This window comes from Amphibalanus amphitrite, unplaced genomic scaffold, assembly GCF_019059575.1.
Source record: "Amphibalanus amphitrite isolate SeventyFive unplaced genomic scaffold, NRLGWU_Aamphi_draft 000041F_arrow, whole genome shotgun sequence".
In the NCBI taxonomy this organism is placed as follows: Eukaryota; Metazoa; Arthropoda; class Thecostraca; order Balanomorpha; family Balanidae; genus Amphibalanus; species Amphibalanus amphitrite.
In genome coordinates this window covers 1,458,570-1,480,341 of record NW_024881537.1, presented here as the reverse complement: position 1 = coordinate 1,480,341, position 21,772 = coordinate 1,458,570, and the positions used below count along the sequence as shown (strand labels likewise).

Below are 21,772 nucleotides of genomic sequence, written 5' to 3'. Positions count from 1 at the left end.
AGTCCATCAATATAAACGCAGCAGTAGGATACACGTTGCTTCTTGACTTTATTTTCAGCGAGGTATGACACAAGGCTCAATGATCAGACTACAAATGAACATTACGGAACCACACTCGGTCCACGGCATTACCGCCTCATCAGAACGCGACATGAACGGACAATGCCCGAAAGAGGCGATACACTATAGAGGTGCGTCAACCTGCCTATCCCACACACTAGGCAACAGGCTGACACGGGGGCAGTTTGGGTGTCACAGCCTGACAATGGCTCTAACACAGCTCGAAACAAGGCATACCTACTGAACACTGAAACAGGGCACTTAGTGACGCAGTCGGTCACGCGGCTAGCTGACTGCCTAGCACACGAGCAACAACGTGCGGAGAAGATCAAAAGCGAGAAGGTCACCAAACACAGGTTGACAGACCGGAAAACGCCGCACCAGTCTCAGTGTTCCTAGAAGGCGGTGGCGGACACTAAATCGGTCTTGCCGGCAGGTATCGTGTATCACATCAGACAGGTCCCCGGCGCTCTGCCTGGGACGCGGAGCACGGTCCAAATCACAGACTGCCGCACAGTTAACACCAGACTTCAGTCGTTCACATTGGGCACCCGTCGGCTGCGCTGCAGTAGCGGGCGGGTTTTATCACAGACACCCGTGAGTGGCGGCGCCGTTCGAAGCAGACACACCCCATTCTCGACAGACGCCGGGCCTGAAGGCGGCAGTGACGTGCGGCTGAGATCAATGACACTGGCCGTTCCGTTAGCTCTCGGTCAGTCTCCGAGAGCCCGCCTAATACGGCCGGCCGCCGCGGCACTGGCCCATCACCCGCTGCCGGCCGGCGACCCGTGTCGATCCCCCCCCCCCCCCCCGACAGATCCACACGCCGGCCACGGTCCCGGCGCTGCGAACAGCCCTATCACAGCGCCGCACCTGATACAGACGATCAACGGCACTGTCCGCCGGCCCAGAGCGCCGCTAATACCACCACTCCGCGGAACAGCCAGATGCTTTGACCACACACTCGCCGAGAGAACGCAAAAACAATCAGATCAGACTCCTGAAGTGCACTTATCCTATTCTGAGCCACGAGGGCGGTATGCGCTGCCCAAGTCACGTGTTGTTCGGTATTGTTAGACATATTTATAAAATATGATGGCCAATAGTTGCAAACCAAAATGATAAAAAATAAAAAATGATAAAGAAAAAGATTTAGATTTTAATTACCATTTTGGTTTGCAACTATTGGCCATCAGATTTCACGTGTTGTTCCGTGAATGACTATCCAGGGGTCTCTCACGTAGGTAACAAGACATCCCCCCATCTCCGATAATCCAAGCTCAGACTGTTTTCTGAGTCCGCCTCAGTGACACACCCTCCACTCGCATGTCACCACGGGGCCGAGCTCGGGTCAGCTCGAGGCCGCGCCGCGCCGGTGGCCGCCTCACTGCTGCGGCAGCGGGCGTTTTCGTGAGTAGGTGCGCGGGGCGCCCGCGGCTCGGGTGGCGAACGGACGGAAGGAGGGCGCCGCGGCGACTCCTGCCTGATCAGACGCGACCGCGGGCGGGCCAGCAGGAGACCCTCCACGGGAGGAGATGCTGCCGCAGGGGTCGGCAAGGCACGGCTCGCAGGTTCCCGGGGCCGCCAGCCCCAGCTCTGACCGCTGCTCCGGACGGGTGGCGGCCACAGACTCCTCGGCAGATATCCGCCCAGGTGTGGGGGCAGCTGGCTGCGCGGCAGGTGACTCCGCAGATCTCTGTACCACTGGCTGTGTAGGTGTTTGTTGAGCGGGCTGTAAAGCTGCCTCCACGGGTCTCTGGCCGGCTGGCTGGGTGGATGTCTGGGTAGATGTCTGGGTGGATGTCTGGGTGGATGTCTGGGTAGATGTCTGGGTAGATGTCTGGGCACATGCGCTGGAGGCAGGTGCCTGAGCCGCCAACGTCCCCTTCTTCTTCTTCTTCAAGTATGTTCCCTCTCTCTTGCGCTGTTCACTAGCGCTCTCTGAAATCAGTAGATACCGAATTGTAAAATGAGTAAAAGCGAAATTCTCCCAAAAACAAAAATAAGCGAACTAAAACTACTGAAGAGCAACAGGTAAACACTGACAACAATCACTTGCAAGGTATGTAACGTCGTATGATACATGATTCCGGTACCTGACATCAAAACAAACCACAGACAGCGAGCGAGCAAGAGAGCGAGAGAGATAGAGAGAGATAGAGAGATAGAGAGATAGAGAGATAGAGAGATAGAGAGATAGAGAGATAGAGATAGAGAGACAGAGACAGAGACAGAGACAGAGACAGAGACAGAGAGAGAGAGAGAGAGAGAGAGAGAGAGAGAGAGAGAGAGAGAGAGAGAGAGAGAGAGAGAGAGAGAGAGAGAGAGAGAGAGAGACATGGAGATGGAAATGGAGATGGAGATGGAGAGAAGGAGTAATATCCCCTCCTCCAACCACCCACACAAAATATGCACAGTAACGCCAGACATCAGCTGACTGACGGGGAGATCGAGTCGTCTGTAACCCGGCTTCAGACTGATACATTCCAAGCACAGGAGTTACGGCTGAAGATGAACAAAAGGTCATCTGCCTTGGGATTCCGCAGGGAACCACTTACTTCATTTAATTCATTTATTCAATCGAAACGCAGGTCACGCTTATCCAAATCGCCTTGCCGGTGGGTAAATCTTCCGTAAAAGTGGCTACCTTCCTATGGCAGCCAAGGATTCTATAATCTGAACCCGGTGCAAGGAAGCAGCCATCGACCTCCACGTCCAGCGGCGGCCAGCATTAGGTAAAGCCGGCCTGTATATGGAGGATGCTCCCAGGACATGTTGACTAGAACGAAACGTGTGCTCAGAACGAGACATGTGCTCAATTAGGGAAAGCCAATCGCATCAGTCGCTGTTTGTGAGATAATGTCAGAATTAGGATTCACTCCTGATTTCCATACAGGATTGGCCGTTACGGTCCACTGTACATGCAGGAGGCTGGCGCCAGATGAAAGGAACGGCCGGCGTTGGTAAATGAGCGAATTTCAGGCGAACCGCGGTCGATACAGCGACAGGTCAGTGCAGATCGACTCCCGTTACGCAACTGCGAAATGAGGTTACCGTTGGGAGAATGGCGAAATGGTAATGAAACTTATTATCCAGATGCCATTAGGCATTGAATGAGACAGATCCATAAATGGTAATGTCAGACCATGGTCCAATACTTAAAAGAAGCATAAAATAAGTCAACGAAAAATACTTCTAATAAATCAATGTTTATACGGAATACAGGAAATGATGTCCATCAAAATGCATTTTTCATCAACCGTCCAGAGACCAAAGTGACTAGAGCATCTCACAACTGAACGGAAGGATTTGCAGGATTTCAAAGTAATTTATGTAGCGGACTTGGCGAAAATATCGGTCTGGGGCATATCGTAGCATATCCATCATCAGTATCGTCAGCACATTTCAAACGTAGCGGTTTGGACGCGACTGAAAAATGAGATATCATGGCTATCATGGAGAGTTTGATCCCGTGTGAACTCAGCACTCCATCGGTCTCAGATCATACTATTGAGCAAATGGTAACCCATTTCATAGATGCCGCGTCGTATTCCCGACCACCCTGGTTCTTTACATCAGACCGGCGCAAAGCAGTGCTCTCGCTCAATTCTCATTTCACCTGTACTTCCCATCACGAGGCCCCGCTCCACGCCCTCCCGCGGGCCGTGTGAACTCAGGGCCGCCGCTCTCGCCCTGCCCCGTCTGACGGTCCGCCCAGTGCCGTGCCGCGCGGCCCGCCGTTCCCGGGCCGTAGGGAGCACGCCCGACGGCCATAGCACGGCGCGGCGGCGCGGCGCCGGCCTCCGAACGGGCCGATCGCGCGTGCAGCTCGAATAATGCAGCGTCATTCTACGAGCAGGTGCAGTACGGAACGGCAGCTAACGCAGTGGCCATGGCCGTTTACCCAGAGAACCCTGTCGGTATTGGGTATAGCTGAATCGATGGCATTTCACTAATGAGAAAACTTTAATTGGGCATTCGCTAGGACATTTGCACGCAAAATATATTGGAAATAACATCCATGCATATTGCATATTGCATATTTCATAGGCTTCATAAATCGTAACAAAATACGGAGCATGATCCCACCATATAACGGGTTGTTAAGTATTAAAAAGGGAGCACAATTGAACATTGCACAGGACGGCCAATAAAATTGAATTGTTTCAACAATTTAAGCCCAACTGCCCATTTCAGTCAATAATAGACACACTGCAGTGGAGCAAACGGCCGTAACGCTGCCATCCATTTCAAGCATGAGTTCAAAGGTTTGGAATGCGCACATCCACCACCTGATACGAAAATACAAATTTAACGGCAGCGGCACATCGCAATAATCCTATTACCCACCCTATCATTGATATTATACTGCTGCATGCGGCCGTCCGCCTCTCGTACGTTGGCGTTACTGGATTATCCGAGCCGCTCCCGTAGGGTGAAATCGTGCCGGGCTGCCCGCCCGGCCGGGAGGAGCATTAGCCGGGCCGTGCCAGCGCCGCCAGCCGGCTCAGTGCAGGGCCGGCACGTGCTACCATTTGGAGGGACGTGCCCCGCCTCACACGGAGTCCCCTCACCCCTCCCCCGTCTGCAGGCGATAATAAAACACCGGCAAAACCTGACATATCAAATGTGGCGCAAAAAAAAAGTTCACCAGGCTCGATATCACAACGGTAGGAATTCACTAATCTGTGAATCGCTTTCGTAGATTTCAACCTCGAACATTTTACGTAAAGTCAAACTACTCCAAGAAGTCTTTTTGTTTCTTCTTCAGACCCTGGTGCCCATTTTCATTCTGCGCTGCTTCGGGGCCGAATAGCAAACAGAAAAGCAGAATGGAAACACTAAAAATCCAGCGGCGGTGGTGCGGCAGCATGGACAAAGAGGACAACAAAGGTCGTATTGGTCGACATACCAGCTGCAATCTCAGAAAAAAAGTGAAATCCAATTTAGTAAATGCCGGAAAATCCGCAAAACATGATTGCCGTACAACTATCTTTTCCATTTACGAAAACACCCGTATGAAGGGTTGCACCAGGCTGCCTTAACATTCTATGGAATTCATTGTAATAGCAGATGAGTTGAACCATCACACTGTTGGTAACAACACATTGCCACACTTGTTCCATTGTGAACCAGTGCAGCAGCAGAGTGCGTGTTACAGTGACTCGGTGAGCGGTTCATCCCCGTCTGATCAGGCAGCGAGTGATGAGCGTGACACCGGGACCAGCGCAGCACTGAGCTGCACCTAATAACGTCGAGTCGCTGGGAGGACTCGCGGACCAGCAGAGCCACCTAATAACGGACGCAGCACTGGGAGGCGCCCAGTCAGACATGTCTGGATAGTCAGCGGGCTTCCGGAGGAGAAGCCCAGCCTGAAGCAGCCACTCCAGCCTCAGTGATGAGCGCAGGCACCGGTGAGTTTCCGAGAGGGACCCAGCCGGATACAGCCACTCCCAGTCTCATTAATAAGCCCAGGCACCAGTGAGTTTCCGGGAGACAGCCAGCCGGATACAGTCAGTCCCAGAAAGGACCGAGTCAGGCAGTGAGTTTCCGGGGGAGGGGGAAATTCACGGCTTCAGCCGGGAGTAGTCAGCCGGATAGTCAGTCCCGAGAAGGATCCAGTGAGTTTCCGGCAGGGGCCCAGCCCGATACAGCTGGCCCATCCTGTGAGAAGGACCCATCTAGCCAGTGAGTTTCCGAGAGGGACCCGGTCGGATACAGCTACTCCCGGCTGTATCCGGCCTAGGTAGCCGGGTGAGTCCCCCCCCCCCCCCATTAGGTGGGTCGCTCGGAGTGCACGCACGCCCCCTCCGATCGGGGAGGGGGAGGGGGTGGTCCAGCTCGAGTCATCAGGTCGCATACTGCGTGACCAGATGCTTCCAAGACCTCCTTCGACGGGATCTGAAAAAAGGAAGGGCTAAACCCCACCAGGGATACCTACACGACAGCACGAAAATCAGTGGACAAACCAGACCGGAGTTACACGATACGGATCGTCGATGGGTCGCACGGACCTTTGCAAAATTACAAGGGGAAGTCGGTGTAGAGATTCGCATGCTCCTCTTCAGAATCGCTGAAGCATTCAATTAGCTACACAGTCTGGAAGGGGTGGAGTTGCGCATGCAGGCCTAGCAGAGGAACGAAGACGGACAGGCGTTACAGTGGAACGGAATTACGCAGGCATACTGCCGACTAGCAGACACTGATACGGCCTGACCATGAGAATTAGGTGAGGCTGCTGGCTGAACACCACCAATACATTCCGTGGGCACTGGCAATGGACATCAGTACCGACAGTTTTCAGCGGAGATAACCTAACCGAAGCCAGCGGCACATCACGGTCCACTAAATCTCCGCCGAACCCCGGCAGACTCGGAGACACCAGCATGAATCACCAGTAGGCGACCGCCGCACAGTGGGCCAGGCGCTTCAAAAAAGCGGAATTAAATCAATGAGCACAGTTGCGGTGCCAAAAATGATTCGTTACAGGGTAAAATATCATGCTAAAGCCGAATCCGATATCCATTTTCAAATTTGATTGGTTACGCTAGGTCGCTGACCTATGACGTCATTATTTAATTTCTGCGCTGCACATATGCCTGGGACAGGCGGGCACTATGCCGCATTGGCCGCGCGTTTGCAGTCTTTTCGTGGTTTCAAGCGTTCAAACATGTGATATGATGTTGGTCCCATGCTTTAGGGTGGATGTAAAGGTCACCTGAAGGTCAGGTCAGGTCATTGACCTTCGATGACCTCGGTTCACTTTTTCGAGTTTTACATGTTTCTGGGCTAGTTTTTGGAGCTGAATTCGAATTTCGGAACCATTTGAACATTTACGAAGTAGTTTTGGTGCCTTCGTAACATGTTACGAAGCTGTCAGAGGCGGGTTGACACCTACTACGGATACCCGGCAGGACCCATACTGGTTGACCTGACCTGAGCTGACCCGACCTGGCTTAAATGCATGAAGACATCATCTGTGATCGAAACTAACATGATATTCGTGATCAGCATCCCGAAAAACCCCTTAGCAGCCACACTATACGACGTTCTAACAGGTCCCGACTTTCGGCCATTGACCTGACCTCAGAGGTCACCATTTGACCTATGACCTTAAAACCGGGTACCGTTGGCTTCGTCTCGTGACGACCTACACGATGGTTTTTTCCGCGAGGCTCTAGCTCAATTAGGGGCCAAACGCGAGGAGGGTCGCATCCCCCTGTGCCGTCGAGGGATGCAAAACGGCCTATGCCGGCGAGGGTTAAACCCTTATTTGTCCATTTCGCGCAAAAATGCGCAAAATATTTGCATTGGGCAGCAAGCTATACACCTTGAGGAAAGTCAGGCAGCAAATATCTTCGTGTTGTTCGGTGACGTTTTCTTTATATCCTTATATAAATTCATTGCGTCGTTGCACTACCACGGTTCCGAACAGGCACTGTAAACCCCACCGCTACTAGTAAGCATGAAATAGTTCCCGGGAACTTGAGTACGAGAAACATGCGCAGAAATACCGGCTGTTTTTTAAAGCTATTTTGTACGGAATAACTTTAATGATTTTACGCTGAGAGCTTTTGAACCGGGGGAACGGAAAATGGTACACAGCAGTCATTTCCATCTCCAGTCGGTAAGTCCTACTTTGCGACGTTATAGCATTATCTGCCTTGACATTGGGGAAAGGAAACTTGCTTATTCGGAAACTTTGGACATTTTTACAATACTCTATCCCATAATTACAGGAATTTCACCGAAGTTGATTTTCGACTTAATTCCGCTTTTTTGATGCGCCTGGCCCACTGTGCGCCGTGATCTCACCGCACTGCTGGCTCATGGCTGTCACCCCAATGACAGCTGCACCGAGCGGGGTCAGCGCGCCTGCGCAGTGCCACCTAACGGCGCACACAGCCACCCAGCGGCCCGGCACTCGTTCCATCACACCGCCATCCAATCGGGACGGGTTATTCCATCCAGAGTCACAGAGTCATCGGATCGGGGCGCACCGTTCCGCCTCCTGTCATTCGGTGGGCACCGGACATCCAATCGGGCCGGCCGTGCCTGGATGGCCTGGATGCGGCGGCCACGGTCGGTGGAAAACAGATGGGGGTCATTAACAACGGCCGTCGCAGGCTGTGCACCGCCGGGATGACATTACCTTATTTAATTCGAAACGGTGGGACACAGTACAGCCAGGAAGACTTATGGATATGTCGGCAGGCAGTTGCCGAAGCTTGAACTTGGGAATGTCGTTACACTTCTATAGCTGCCTATCCTAAGCGACTCTGTTTAGGTTCAATGGTGATGTTCACCAGCGCTTAAACTTGACTGCGACTACAAGCAAATCATCTTAACGAGGTCCCTGACATTTTTATCGCGATCACGGTCGGCAGTATGACAGTAAGGGCAGTGTGTGCAATATTCCAATGACCCATTAACCCGCGCGGGGCTGGGGGGGGGTAAATTTTACCCCCCCTCGCGAATTTTTGCGATATCTCAAAAACGGCGGCGCGCAGCGCCGCCAAACTTTCAGTACCTTTTCTTACATCAATTTGACACGTTCCCTGAAAATTTGAGCGAAATCCGTCGGAAAATTTTTGAGAAATTGACGTTTTAGTGACGTCATGTTCGCCATTTTCGCCTCAAAAACGGCAAAAGTTCAAACGCCGCTAACATCTTCATTTTTAAAGGAATCAAGACGTAACAAAAAAGGTTATACGTAATTCTACTTTGTCTATCAAATGGCTATCTCGGTTTTTTGAAAATTTTGGATTTTGGCCTAAATTTTTTCAAAAAACTGACTTTTTTGGGAAAATCATTATAAAATCCAAAATTTTGAGTCTATCGAAAAAACCGGAATATATGTCAGAGAAGTGGTCTATGTGCACCTACATACCAAATTTTAGAAGAATCGGTTCAAAAATGTGGGAGTTATTCAAAATTTTATGACGTCACGACACACAAAATTTTTGAAAAATGACTTTTTTGGAAGTTCTAGACCTCGTACGGAAACAAAAATAGCACCATTCGATTCGCCGTGAAAAACTGCATCAGATAGACACCTTTTTAGGCCTTAAAAACCAACTTCAAAATTTGACCTCACTTGACCTGACCTTGACCTGACCTCGACCTGAAATTCATCCAGAGGTGGTCCATATCACTTATTGAGTGTGCCTATTGAATTCTATGAGTAAAATGACCCATAAAACATGTGTCGCACATGCCCTTTTCTATATTTTGTTTTTTGGTGACCTGACCTGACCTGACCTGACCTTGACCTTGACCTCTGAATGATATTGTATGCAACGAATATTGTCTTGGTAGCCTAAGAACACGTTTTGGGCGATCAGTCTCAGTCCATGACTCCATTCTTCGGCAACTACGGTGCAAGGCCGATACTGTAGAAACTTGCAATTTGTACCCTTGACCTGACCTTGACCTTGACCTCAAACTTTAAATTAAGTGCATGTTTTTAGTAGTTCGTGATGAGAGCTTTCGATTGGCGTTTGAATTTTCCCAATCGGACCATTAGTTTGGGAGATAACAGGGGGGGTAAAATTTACCCCCCCCCAGCCCCGCGCGTTCGGCTGGAGACCCCAGCCCCGCGCGGGTTAACGCTGGTGTCATTTTGAACTGTCGCAGAGACAGAGGGTGCCAGTGCCCACGGTGGTGGTGATTTGATTTTGGCGAACGATACAACTACATACAATGTGTGTTTTATCACACATTACTTCAATCAATGTGTTCTTCAGCTGTATAATGTCAACAGCATCCATCTATTGTGCAATGCAACCATATCTTTCAAACCTTACACTTAACCCTCGTCCGTATAGGGGGGGGGGGGGTCGAACGCCCCACCTCGGTTTTTCGCGAATAACTTGCGTAAAAAGCGGCCAATCGCGACAAAACTTTCAGTACCCTCGCGTTAATCAATTTTACACCTACCCTGAAAATTTCATGACCCTGACCCAAATGACCTACTTTTCGAGACCATGTTTGGCCGGAATCGCGATTCGGCGCATGTCGGCTCGCATTAGCCGCGCGTTTCCAGTCTTTTCGTGGTTTCAAGCGTTCAAACATGTGATATGATGTTGGTCCCATGCATTAGGGTGGGTGCCAAGGTCACCTGAAGGTCAGGTCAGGTCGTTGACCTTTGATGACCTCGGTTCCCCTTTTTTAGTTTTATATATTTCTGGGCTAGTTTTTGGAGCTGAATGCGAAATTAACAACCATTTAAACATTTATGAAGTAGTTTTAGTGCCTTCTTAACGTGTTACGAAGCTGTCAGAGGCGGGTGACACCTACTACGAATACCCGGCAGGACCCCTACTGGTTGACCTGACCTGTCCTGACCCGACCTGGCCTAAATGCATGAAGACATCATCTGTGACCAAAACTAGCATGATATTTGTAATTAGCGCCCCGAAAAAAAAAACATAGCAGGTACAATTTAAGACGTTCTAAAATTTAGCATGTCCCGATTTTTCCGACTTTCGGGCCATTGACCTGACCTGGAATGTCAACCACTGACCTAAGACCTTAAAATTGGGAATCATCGGCTTCCTCTCGTCACGTGCAACATGCTCGTTTTTTTCCGCGAAGCTCTTGTTCGATTAGGGGCGAAAACGGCAAGGGGGCCCAACGCCCCCCCCCCTTATACGTTCGCGGAGCAGGTGGTTAAACACCAATACGGGCGAAGGTTAACCCGCGCCCAGATGGGGTCTGCCGAGCAACGCGGTCTGATGGGGGGGGCGGGCATTTTGGCCCCCCCCCCCTCAGATCTCGAGAACCACGCAACATAGCGACAAGCGGTAAACGGAGTTGGATAGCCCCAACGGGGAACTACCTTGTGACCCAATTTCATTGACCTCGGTTAAACCAATGACGTCACAGGTCAGGTCAAAGGTCGAATTTTCACCGTTTACTGGCATTTCAAGAAATGCGTTGTAAAATCGAGTAAAATGCATTTCATTGAAAATCATCGATGGGGGAATGTTCTTCAAACACATATTTTGCTATTTGAGGTCACTGATACCAGGTCAGGTCACAGAGGTCAGGTCACTGGGCGGGTCACAATATGAAAGTGTCGTGTGATACATGTTTTATGGTCCATTTTACATGACAAATGCGATTATGTGGGTCAGACAGACTTTAGGGCCAGCTTAGGTCACGTTTTGGTCAAGGTCAGGTCAAGGTCAGGTCAAGGTCAGGTCAAATTAGGTCAAATTTCAAAGCTGATATTTTTGCATAAAATGGGTATCGATTCGATGCAGCTCGTCACGGGGAGTTCAATGGTGGTCTCCGTTTTGCGCTACGAGGTCTAGAATTGCTAAAAATTGAGTTCAAAAATTTGACGTCATCAATTTTTAACAGTTTTTTCGCTATAACTTGGCCAAAAAAAGAGGTATCGATCTAAAATTTGGTATGTATATCGAAGAGCGCAGGGACTATCACATATATTCCGTTTTTTTTTCGAAATTCGAAATTTTTTTGAAATTTTTTTGAGTTTTTCTAAAAAAAATCATTTTTTTTATTTTTGGGGGTCAAAATCCCAAAATTTCGAAAATCCGAGATAGCAGTTTTGTAGCGCCGTCTTTTCTCTACACAACCACATAAAGAACTTTAAAATTGCTTGTTAACTGTAGAATTTGTGAGCGTTTAAAGATGCCATGTTTTTTGCTCATTTTTACTCGAACATGACCTCAGTTTGACCTCAATAACTCCTGACCTGAGGTGACCTGTGACTTGAAATTTTGTGTGAAGGTGTCAAATTGATGCCCGGTAAGGTACCCAAATTTGCGCCGCCGTTTTCTCGCTATTTAAGAAAAACCACAGGGGGGGGGGCAAAATGGCCCCCTCATCAGGGCGCGGGTTTTAAGATGACTAAGTAATGTTAAGCAGTGCAATAAAGCATGAAGAAAATAAATCTTAGCCTTGAAAATATTAAGCATTTATGGGCATATAATCACTGGCGGATCAAAGGAGAGGGGCATTTGAGGCAATGTCGTCCCCCCCCCCCCTTCCACGCAGCGTCCGAAATCGATGAATATTTGTCGTTTTCTTAGAAAAAAACAAACTTTATTACCAAAAGTTTCTTTAAACTGCACAGCAATGCATAAAAGAATCGAAATCCAAAGAGCTTTTAGAATTTGGAGAAACTTTTCGAAGGTATGTCACCCCCCTCCCCCCCTTCCAGCGTTCGAGAGCGCCTTCCTGGAAGTTGGAACCGCCTATGAATGCAGCTAAATCCATAGCCATTGGCCATTAACTACATGGAACGCTCATGAAATTTGGATAGAGCACCCGACATCTTGCAATTATTAGCGCCCACTGGACCACATAAAGGTAATAACATGATACTGATTTGTCAGCGTTAAGTGAAGCGCAGACTGTTATAGATCCGACTGCAGATAGTGGTGGCCGAAAGACAGTGAACAATTGTTCTGGGATCATTCAGTGAGGGTTTGATGGCAAAAAAAACTACATGAATAAATGCGAAATTGTTGTTACAGGTTCGCATGATGGTGTTTACATATAAATATTTGTGGTCGTTGTTTCGAGAATTTGTAGCATTCAGGAATGGAGCCAGAGATTCTGTAGCGACTAGCTAGTCAAATCCTTCAGAATTTGGCTCGTAAGAGAATGTTAACATAAATGCTAGCGATATGTCATAACTCATAAGACGTGTGATTATGGAAAGGAAACTGGCAATCTACACCAGCAGCAAAGGATAACGGAATTTTGATACTTCACGCGTCACTCGTCCCCCTGGTTCCCGGTGCACTAAATATATCGTGTACGTACGGCCCTCCAGGTATAAAGTGATTGGTTGCCAACATCACAATTATCGATCTGCGTTGATGAATATGTCTAATGGGCAATGGCTGTTGAAAACCACTGCCGAAATGTGTGCACGAGCCCTCTTCTCATTTGTATTGAGTCATTTTACACGACTGTCTCCGTCATTTAAAGTTATTACACCAAAAGCACATAGGCTAACCAACCACTGTTTTGCTGGAGGGCCATACACTGATACCAGCCCGTCGGCTGCGGCCGGCGCCACCTACCGCGCTAGCCGCTGCCACCTACCGTAGAGGGCGCCGGCGGGCCAGCCACGCAGGTCGGCGTGCGCCAGCAGCTCGTGCATCGGCTGGCCGAGCAGCGGGTGCTGCTGGGCGCCCACGCGCTCGCGCAGTTTGACCGACAGCGGGCTGAGCAGCAGCGCCGGCGGGATGTGCAGACAGTTGGCGGGCGCGGCGGCCAGGTGCGCCAGTGCGCCGCGCAGCTCGGCCGGCACCAGCGACAGGTCGGTCAGCTGCCGCGGCGCCGGCGCGCCCGACTCCGCCTGCCGAGAGCACAGAACGGCACGACGGTCAGGTGCGGCGGGCGAGGTCAAAGTATGTACAATGAAGCAGACGAGCCTTTCTGTTAAACTGCCGTTAAGCGTTATATGAAACATAAAAACAAAGTTCGCATAACAAACGATACGAGAGCATCCGCGGCCATTCGCCGATGACGTTTTGTGAGATGTCAGACGCGGGAGGGACGGCAGGCTCTCACCTCCTCGGCGCCGACCCAGGCCTGCTCGAGCCGCCGGATGCGCTCGTTCTGCCACAGCCACTGACGGTGACGGTCCAGGTGGACGCTCTGCAGAAGCGCCGCCAGGTGCTGCATCAGCGTGAGCAGCCGGCCGCTGGTGGCCGCGCTCGGCTGGGGCGGGATCTGCGGCGGACCAGGTACCCTTCAGTCAGTGGACACCGCACCTCCCGTCAGCGGACCAGACACCCTCCAGTCAGCGGACACGGCTCCATTCCCTCAGCGGACCGGGCACCTCCCGTCAGCGGCAGCACGCTCGGCGGAATAGAGAGCGCAGGTGAGCTCGCCATGAGCCAGCAGTACTTAGCTTAGGGTATGTATTCATCGCTCCCCAAAGAAAATCGCTCCCATTACCCACCCACTACAAATCGTCCCTGTCACTCCTCAAGCTTACTTTGTAGGATGAACTCTTCTCTGATATCCTCCCGAACGAGAGGTCGATTTCTGGGGCAGGCTAGAATAGGCATATACTGGCGCACGTAATGCAAACGTGATGCTAGTGAATCTAAATTGGGTGGCGTAAAAAGTTAATGGGAAATAACAAAAAAGCAATGCTTTTTTAAATTAAAAATAATCATTTCGATTTTTTATCAGCCGTTGAGACAGAAAACAATGTATGGATGTACAACCCGATCTGGTGCACCTTTATCATCCGACGAACAGCTAGCAACATCTGCATTTCTACGATAAATTATCTTGTGGACAGGGTGACTCGAAAAACTCGATAGAGTCGTGCATAGATAGCGCAACTCACTAGCGCAACTAGTGAGTGACATCACAACCTGTATCGGTATTAGTGATCACTTGGCAGTTCTTTTCCAACTTGATGATGTTTGTCGAAGGCGAAAGGTTAGGAGAGAGGTCAAGCTGTTTGATAAGGCAAATTTTGATCTGATTAATTATCAGTTATATCAGTTATACCTAGGCTTCTGCGATAATGCACCAGGAAGAACGGTAGACGAAAACTGGCTCGAATTTAAAGCATCTATAAAGCAAGTAGAAAAATGTATTCCAAGTCGTAAAGCCAACACTAGTGCTGACCCCCCGTGGTATAGCCCCGAACTCAGGCGCCTTGATGACAAACAGCGAAAGCTACATCAAAAGGCTAAGGCGTGTAGGCAAGAGGAGTTTTGGCGTAAATACAAAGAACTGAAAAGGGTCGTAAAACGAGCCCATAGGCAAGCAGAAATGAACTATAAAAGGAAGCTTGGTTCCCTGATTAAAGAAAATAGTAAGTGCTTTTGGAAATACGTAAAAACTATGCGCGGTCAAAAAACAGGAATCTCCTCTATTCGGTCTCAAAGTGGTGAACTAGTGGTAGATCCAAGAGGAATAGCCAATGTGTTAAATATGCAGTACAAAAAAGTGTTTTGTGGCTTGAGTGATGCACCTGAAACTGTTCCATCGAACTATCGTGTAACTGAGTCAATGGGGTCTATGCTGCCCGTAGAAATAGACTATAACGGTGTTGTAGGTCTATTAAAGAACATAAACGTAACCAAGGCCCCTGGACCTGACGGCATCTCTGGCGCTATTCTGAAATATTGTGCCAGAGTTGCTGCAATGTTTTTAAAGATTATATTTGAACAGTCCTTAAGTACGGGGGATGTGCCCCAAGACTGGCGCAGGGCATCAGTTCACCCAGTTTTTAAAGGTGGTAATTCAAAGCAGACCGAGAATTACCGTCCAATATCCCTTACTTGCATCTTCTGTAAATTGATGGAGCGCATTTTAACTTGTGCAATCACAACTTATTTAGAAGAAACAAACCTATTTTCGCGGTTTCAGTTTGGATTCCGAAAGCACTTATCGTGTGAGTCACAATTAATAATGTTGTGTCAAGATACTTTCTCGTCACTTGACCAAAAACATAGTGTAGATCTTGCATTTATCGACTTCAGCAAAGCTTTTGACAAAGTGTCACATTACCACCTCTTAAAGAAGCTTGAAACGTACAAGTTAGATAAAAAAGTAATTGATTGGATTAAAGCATTCCTATGTAACAGAAAACAAAGTGTTGTGTTACATAATTGCCATACTGACGAGATACAGGTAACGTCAGGAGTTCCGCAGGGAAGTGTACTCGGGCCAATTTTGTTTCTCTTATATATAAATGACTTGCCTGATAGAATTGATTGCTCGATACGCATGTACGCTGATGATGTTGTACTATACACAGATGTTGTAAGTAACATAGACTCTACTCATAAGTTGCAGACAAACCTAGATGCATTATTGCAATGGTGTAAGGATTGGAAAATGTCAGTAAATGTAAATAAATGTGCTATAATGAGAATGTCAAGAAACAAGCGTGCGGCAGTCCCAAAGTACTTTTTCAATAACTCAGCAATTCCAGTAGTAGAAGAGTTCAAATACTTAGGAGTGTTCATTTCGAATACTTGTAGCTGGCAAAGATATATACAGTATGTGGCTAGTAGAGGTAACCAAATGTTAAGATTTGTGAAAATAAATTTTAAAGGCTGTCCACAAGTAGTAAAAGAAACAGTGTATACATCTTTAGTTAGGCCATTAATAGAATATGCAAGTTGTGTTTGGGATCCCAACGCAGAAGGAATGAAACACAATTTAGAGATGATACAGAGGCGTGCAGCTCGTTTTACCTTGAACGATTACAGTAGGGATAGCAGCGTCACAGATATGTTGTCATCAATTGGCTGGGACACGCTGGAAGCACGACGCAAAGTTGCCAGATTGTGTTTTTTGTTCAAATTGTACCATGGCGAGAGTAGACATGACACTGATAATATTATTCTTAGGCCTAACTACATAGGGAGGAACGATCATCCCAAAAAGATAAGGCGGATACAATCGCGACTACTATCATACCACAATTCGTTCTTTCCTAAAACTATCCGAGAATGGAACCAACTTGATGTAAATTTAGCCGCAATAGAGACGCTTTCTGACTTCAAAGCGATGTTGTAATGTGTGTACTTGTAGTGTATAATGTTGTGTTCGATGTGTATTTGAAAGAGGAGACTCATGCTACGACCAATCCAGACGAATCGAATTTAGTACGATCCACCGACCATCACCAGGACCTACCAATGGTATTTGTGATGTTTTTCTATGAATACAAATGAATACAAAACTGCTGATCCACCTCCTGAAGTCTCAACGTCGTTAAACGATTTTCGGAGGAGTCACGGGAACGGAAGATTAAAAAGTAGCACTATTTAGCTCCACTGAGCGAGACTGAACGGTACACAACGATTCGTCCACCGACTTTACTCCGTCAAACCTACCTACGTTACCGAAAGCTGCATTATTACGAGCGAGCGAGCGCAGCGAGCGAAGCAAAGTCTTTTCAATATAACGGAAAAATCTCAGTATGAGCGGCCCGGCCCGGCCCGGCCTGTAACGCTTTTGAGAGGCTTATATCTCAGCAACCGCTGGACCGAATGGCCTGCGGTCTTTTTTGCTGGGTAGCACCATCCCTTCTACCCCGTAATTAACTACTTTTGATACATCTCAGTGACCGTCGTGGCACGTGCCACGAGAAAAGTCAAGGGTGTTCAAGCAGTTTTGCCAAAGTAATGATTTTGAGAGGCCCATGCCCCATATCTCAGCAGCGGCTTGAGCGATTGTCTTGCGGTAATTTTTATAGGGTAGCTGCATCCCTTCTACCAAAGGTCGGATACTCTTGATCTATGTGAGTGACCCCCACTGCACGTGCAAAATACAAAAAGAAGAGGTGCCAAATTTGTTCCCATTTCAGTAACTCGGTAATTACTGGGGCGATTTCGCTGAAACTTGGCAACAAGGTAGGCACCCACCAGGCAATGCATACCCATGTGTTGCGGTTAGGGTGCTACTGCACGTGCGCACGTGCAGGGGGCGTTTCCAGATCTCGAGAACGGCTGGGCCGATTGCGCTCAAATTTGGTACACGGTTGGGGACCGGTTAGTAGGGTGCCGTGCAAAAGTCGGTTTGGACCCCGTTTGCACGTGCGCACGTGCAGAATGCCGCTTCCAGATCTCAGGAACGGCTGGGCCGATTGCGTTCAAATTTGGCACACCGCTAGCGACCGGTTAGAAGGGTGTTTTGCACAAGCCCGTTGGAAGTACCCTCTCGCCCTTCCGCACGTGCATGGCTCGCTATCTCGCTCGCTCGTTCTTCGCCCAAAAGGCGTTTTACTGGTGTATAAAGCGGGCAGTCGTATTTCAATAACTCAACTGGAGTAAAATGTCAACCGGGAATAGTTGCATGCTATGAAGCCAGATATATTTTTATTACGCACCCGGTGACACGGTTATGTCTCGCGATAAATAAATCAATATTGACATGGGTGCCCAGCATGCTCACATTGTCACGCCAGATTTACAGGCCGCCACCGAAGCACATCACCGCGAGCTGTGCGTGTCGCTGAGCGCTCACCGTGCCGTTGACGAGGTGGGCCAGGTAGGAGTAGACCTCGCTGAAGTCCTGGCGCTGGTGGAGGGCGGCCTGGTCGCGCTCCCCGGCGGCGGCCAGCTGCAGCGGCACCGAGAGGGCGGCCAGGTCCCGGCGCGGCCCGAAGCCGCCGCCCGGCCGCACCGGCAGGGCGCGGCTGATGCGGCCCAGCCAGTCGTCCAGGGAGCCGCAGCTCGCCGCCGGCGGCGTCGACCGGCTCAGCCGGCGCACGTGCTTCAGCCGGGCCCGGACCTGCGGCCGGTCACAGGGCACAGGTCAGCGCGCCGCTGCTCCAGCCGCGACACCGGGGGTCAGCTGACTGGCCTGGGACAGAACAGGGCCAGGAGAGGGCCCGGCCGGGGAGCGGGGGCAGGAGGTGCGACTGGGACTGGAGAGTGGAGAGGGTGCGTCTCTGATCTCTCCTCGAGGGATGCCGACTGTCACCGGGCTTCGGGACAGAGTCGAACAGACGGGTATATGGGATCAGACAGACCGCCCAGTGGCGGACACAGCTGGCCAGCTGGCATGCAGCAGGGGTTGCCGCCCGATCAAGCAGTTGCTTCCCTCCACGATACTCTGTGATGCACATCAAATTAATCAGTCTATTAGTGAAAAATCTATTGGGTCATGCACAGCTAACTATGTTTGGCAGGACACTGCCTCTTTCTAAAAAAAAAAGTATTTAAGTAGAAAGGCAGCTTTGCAGTATCTAAGAGACATCCACATCTGGCAAAAAGCTCAGTGCCCACTGTCCATCTGGGTGATAATTTCAATATTTTGACACCAAAATGAAAGTGCATAGATCACTATAGGTAGTCACTCACTAGAAACTGAGCTACAATGGGCCATTATTGTAAACACTGGCCATCCTTTGCTGATAATGAAGTCACTAAAGCAGACATTTCATTACCCACTGACCTGATCTAGAGAGCGGCGGGGAACAGCCTTCTGCAACTGGTCCAATGAAGCAGTGCCATACTTCTTGATGGCACTGACCAAAGCGTCCGCCTCCTGCCTACTCCATCGCGCTATCCCGCCAGTTCCAGTGCTGTCAATGATGAAATGGGCAGGGCTATAGTTTTTTGCTTGTTTATTGGGGATGTAGGGCACATTACAAAATGTGTTTGGCTCCAAGTCCATTACCAATCAAAGCTCTTACGTGAGTTTTGGCAACATCAGCGCCTGGCTAAGAATTTCTTAAGTAACACCAAACTATTGGATTTCAAATTGTGTTCAGTAAATACATGGAAATTATGCCTTCCAAAATGAGCATACTATAATGACATCACTGGTAGCAGCTGGCACCAGGGGCGTCGCCACGGATTTTCGACAGGGGGGGGGGGACGGATCGGTCGACTAAAAACCCAAACCTAGGTATTGTTACCATACTTTGTCAGGCCGATGCATTATCTGTCTAATGGTAATGGAACAAATTCCATCACAGTACAGTCTGAAGCCCCATTCAATTTGACACGGTTAAGGGCAAAGTCTGTAGTGTCTACTACGGGGTGTAATTGTCTACGTGTGTGACCAGTTTGATAGGTAATGCATCCATACCTGCGTGTGAGGTGCTTTATTAATCACAACTCACGATCTCTTTTTTACTCGAGTATCGCCGAAAAATTGGCAAAATCACTTGGCAAAACAGCTTCAAAATACATAGGTACATTTTGCAGCCCGTGAATCAAGTTTGATGCCAGTAGTCAGTACACCTAAGCTGATCACCAAGTCAAGTAGCCCTGCATCTAAAAAAATGGGATCCTTAGTTTCAACTTTCAAGTAACCATATAGCTTATGTCCTAGAAGCACAATCCTGAAATATGCCTCCACTTTGATGAAATGCACCTACAAGTTTTCTTTTACAAGCGCCCTTTCGATAGCACGGCGCCCTTCGCAGTTTGCATGCTCTAATGGCGTCCTCCTGACTGTCTCGCGTTCCTGGATAATATAGCGTTGTTAATCACTCGGTCTGGAAGAATGGCGCCACTTTGACAGCACTGCGCCCTTCTCATGGTCTAACGGTGCCCTCCTGACCATCTCGCGCCCTTAGGTCTCTGTCTACCGTGCATCCCTAGACTGTTCGGCGCCCTTCTGGCCTCTCTGCGCCCCTGGACCACATAGCGTTTTCAATCACTCGGCGCCCTCGTAACCGTCTGGCGCCCCTCACGTCCCCCCCAAATATATCTGCTTAGTCAGACATGTTACTTGAAGCACCATTCGGCTAACAATGATATCAAATTTGTTGTTAATTTAGGCTCCCACATAAAGAAGATCCATTGCTCCCCACAGTGGCCTAGCACCCCTACAGCTGGGCACCCACAATCATTTTAGGAAAATTACACCCGATTGGAGAAACATGCCCCCCTCCCCGCCCCCGCAGGCCGCAGCATCCACAAACGCCTTTCTGGATCCGCCAGTGGCCAAAAAACGTTCAGTCAATAGAAAAAGGGCTCATACCACAAGTCATTTTACCGTGCTGCTGGTTTTAGGAGGCATACCCGTTGTCAGAGATAGAGTCTGCGTCGATCAAGATTCAAGGGTACCGGTGCAAGCAATTCATATAATTTGAATTTTATATCTGTGAATCAAAAATAAAAAACTGAAAAACTTGCTCGATTAACAATTACTTTTTTCCGCAGAATGACAGGCAGGTAGCCGGTAGGTAACTGAGAAAAAGCAGCTCAACAACTTTGAATGGCATTCAGTTTGAGGAGGGGATCATCCCCCAGCCTCACTCCAGGGGGGATGGTGTCCCCCCGGCCCCCATCCCCCCTGGCGACGCCCATGGCTGACACCCAATGTCAATGTTGATGTCCTTGACCTTACGATGGCACAAAGTGTCAACGAATTTGAGGAAAACCTTGTTTCCACTGTTACCAATGTTAGAATCGAGGTAACCAACTTACTCAATACTCAGCCATCTGATGAAAGGATTTAGTGTAATATAGTTAGCTTAGTTTTATCACATTATGAGTGTCTGGTGTGCAAAGGCAATTTCCATCCATGACAGTTAAAGCTAGAATAATACTCTGACACAAAAGTGCTGGTACCTATTCCTATGTGTATTATAAGGAATGCATCCTACCTCGCACTTTCCACCTCATGTTCCAGTCTGGGCGCAGATAGCGATCCTCTGTCCCTCAGTTTTGGCATGATGAGCAGGAATAATTTCTTTGACTTGTCACCAACACTGTCACCAAAACTCTTCAAGATACTCGTCACCACGATATCTATTGATATAATCAAGGCTATGATCTTCTTCACATATTACATAAAGTATATTCACATTTCACACATATTCACGTTACACATATCAACCATGGCCGTATAATTATATCAATATTGATATAACAAAATGTGTTATTTCACAGAGTATTTCACCGACGATTTCACATTTGTAAACGTTACATGTGCGCCATAGTCGTAGACCAAAGGCTGCCTAAAAAGCAGACATCAAGGCAACGTGACCATAAACCGCAGACATCAGCCCGCCACGACCACAAGGGCCCCCGGCCCAGAGGTGGAATTTAATATCTCTTTGGGGTCCCGGGACCCCCCCCCAATATTCTCCAGAGCAAGACTTGAGCCCCCAAAGGTTTAAACGCGCCCCTCCGGACTCCGGAGACCACAATATTCCGAGTCGTCAAGATCGATGATTCGATGGAGCCCATCAATGAGAGCCACCGGGGCCCACTTGAATGAAAACTAC

The 21,772-nt window shown here is 49.0% G+C and overlaps 1 protein-coding gene across 2 annotated transcripts; it reads right to left on the bottom strand.

The window, feature by feature from the left end:
- Positions 1–32: 32 nt before the first annotated feature.
- LOC122375403 lies at positions 33–21,555 on the bottom strand. Of its 2 annotated transcripts, XR_006255386.1 has the most exons (7): positions 21,149–21,555; positions 18,982–19,111; positions 18,049–18,315; positions 13,615–13,776; positions 13,144–13,399; positions 1,273–2,001; positions 33–1,126 (listed from the first exon to the last, which is right to left on the bottom strand). XR_006255386.1 is itself a non-coding variant. In XM_043354770.1 (6 exons), exons 1-6 carry the CDS (start codon positions 21,214–21,216, stop codon positions 1,445–1,447), a joined length of 1,440 nt encoding a protein of 479 aa, XP_043210705.1. In that variant the 5' UTR covers positions 21,217–21,555; the 3' UTR covers positions 33–1,444. The 2 variants fall into 2 exon arrangements, 1 of the variants encoding a protein (XP_043210705.1); XM_043354770.1 differs by having other exon boundaries at positions 33–2,001.
- Between the last annotated feature and the right edge of the window lie 217 nt (positions 21,556–21,772).

Bases quoted from the DNA above. Each gene is read 5' to 3' on its own strand.
- LOC122375403 (XM_043354770.1), bottom strand. From the start codon at position 21,216: ATGCCAAAACTGAGGGACAGAGGATCGCTATCTGCGCCCAGACTGGAA. The intron at 19,112-21,148 runs GTAGGATGCATT...CATCATTGACAG, and splicing joins CATGAGGTGGAAAGTGCGAG to CACTGGAACTGGCGGGATAG. The intron at 18,316-18,981 runs GTCAGTGGGTAA...GACCGGCCGCAG, and splicing joins CCCGCCGCTCTCTAGATCAG to GTCCGGGCCCGGCTGAAGCA.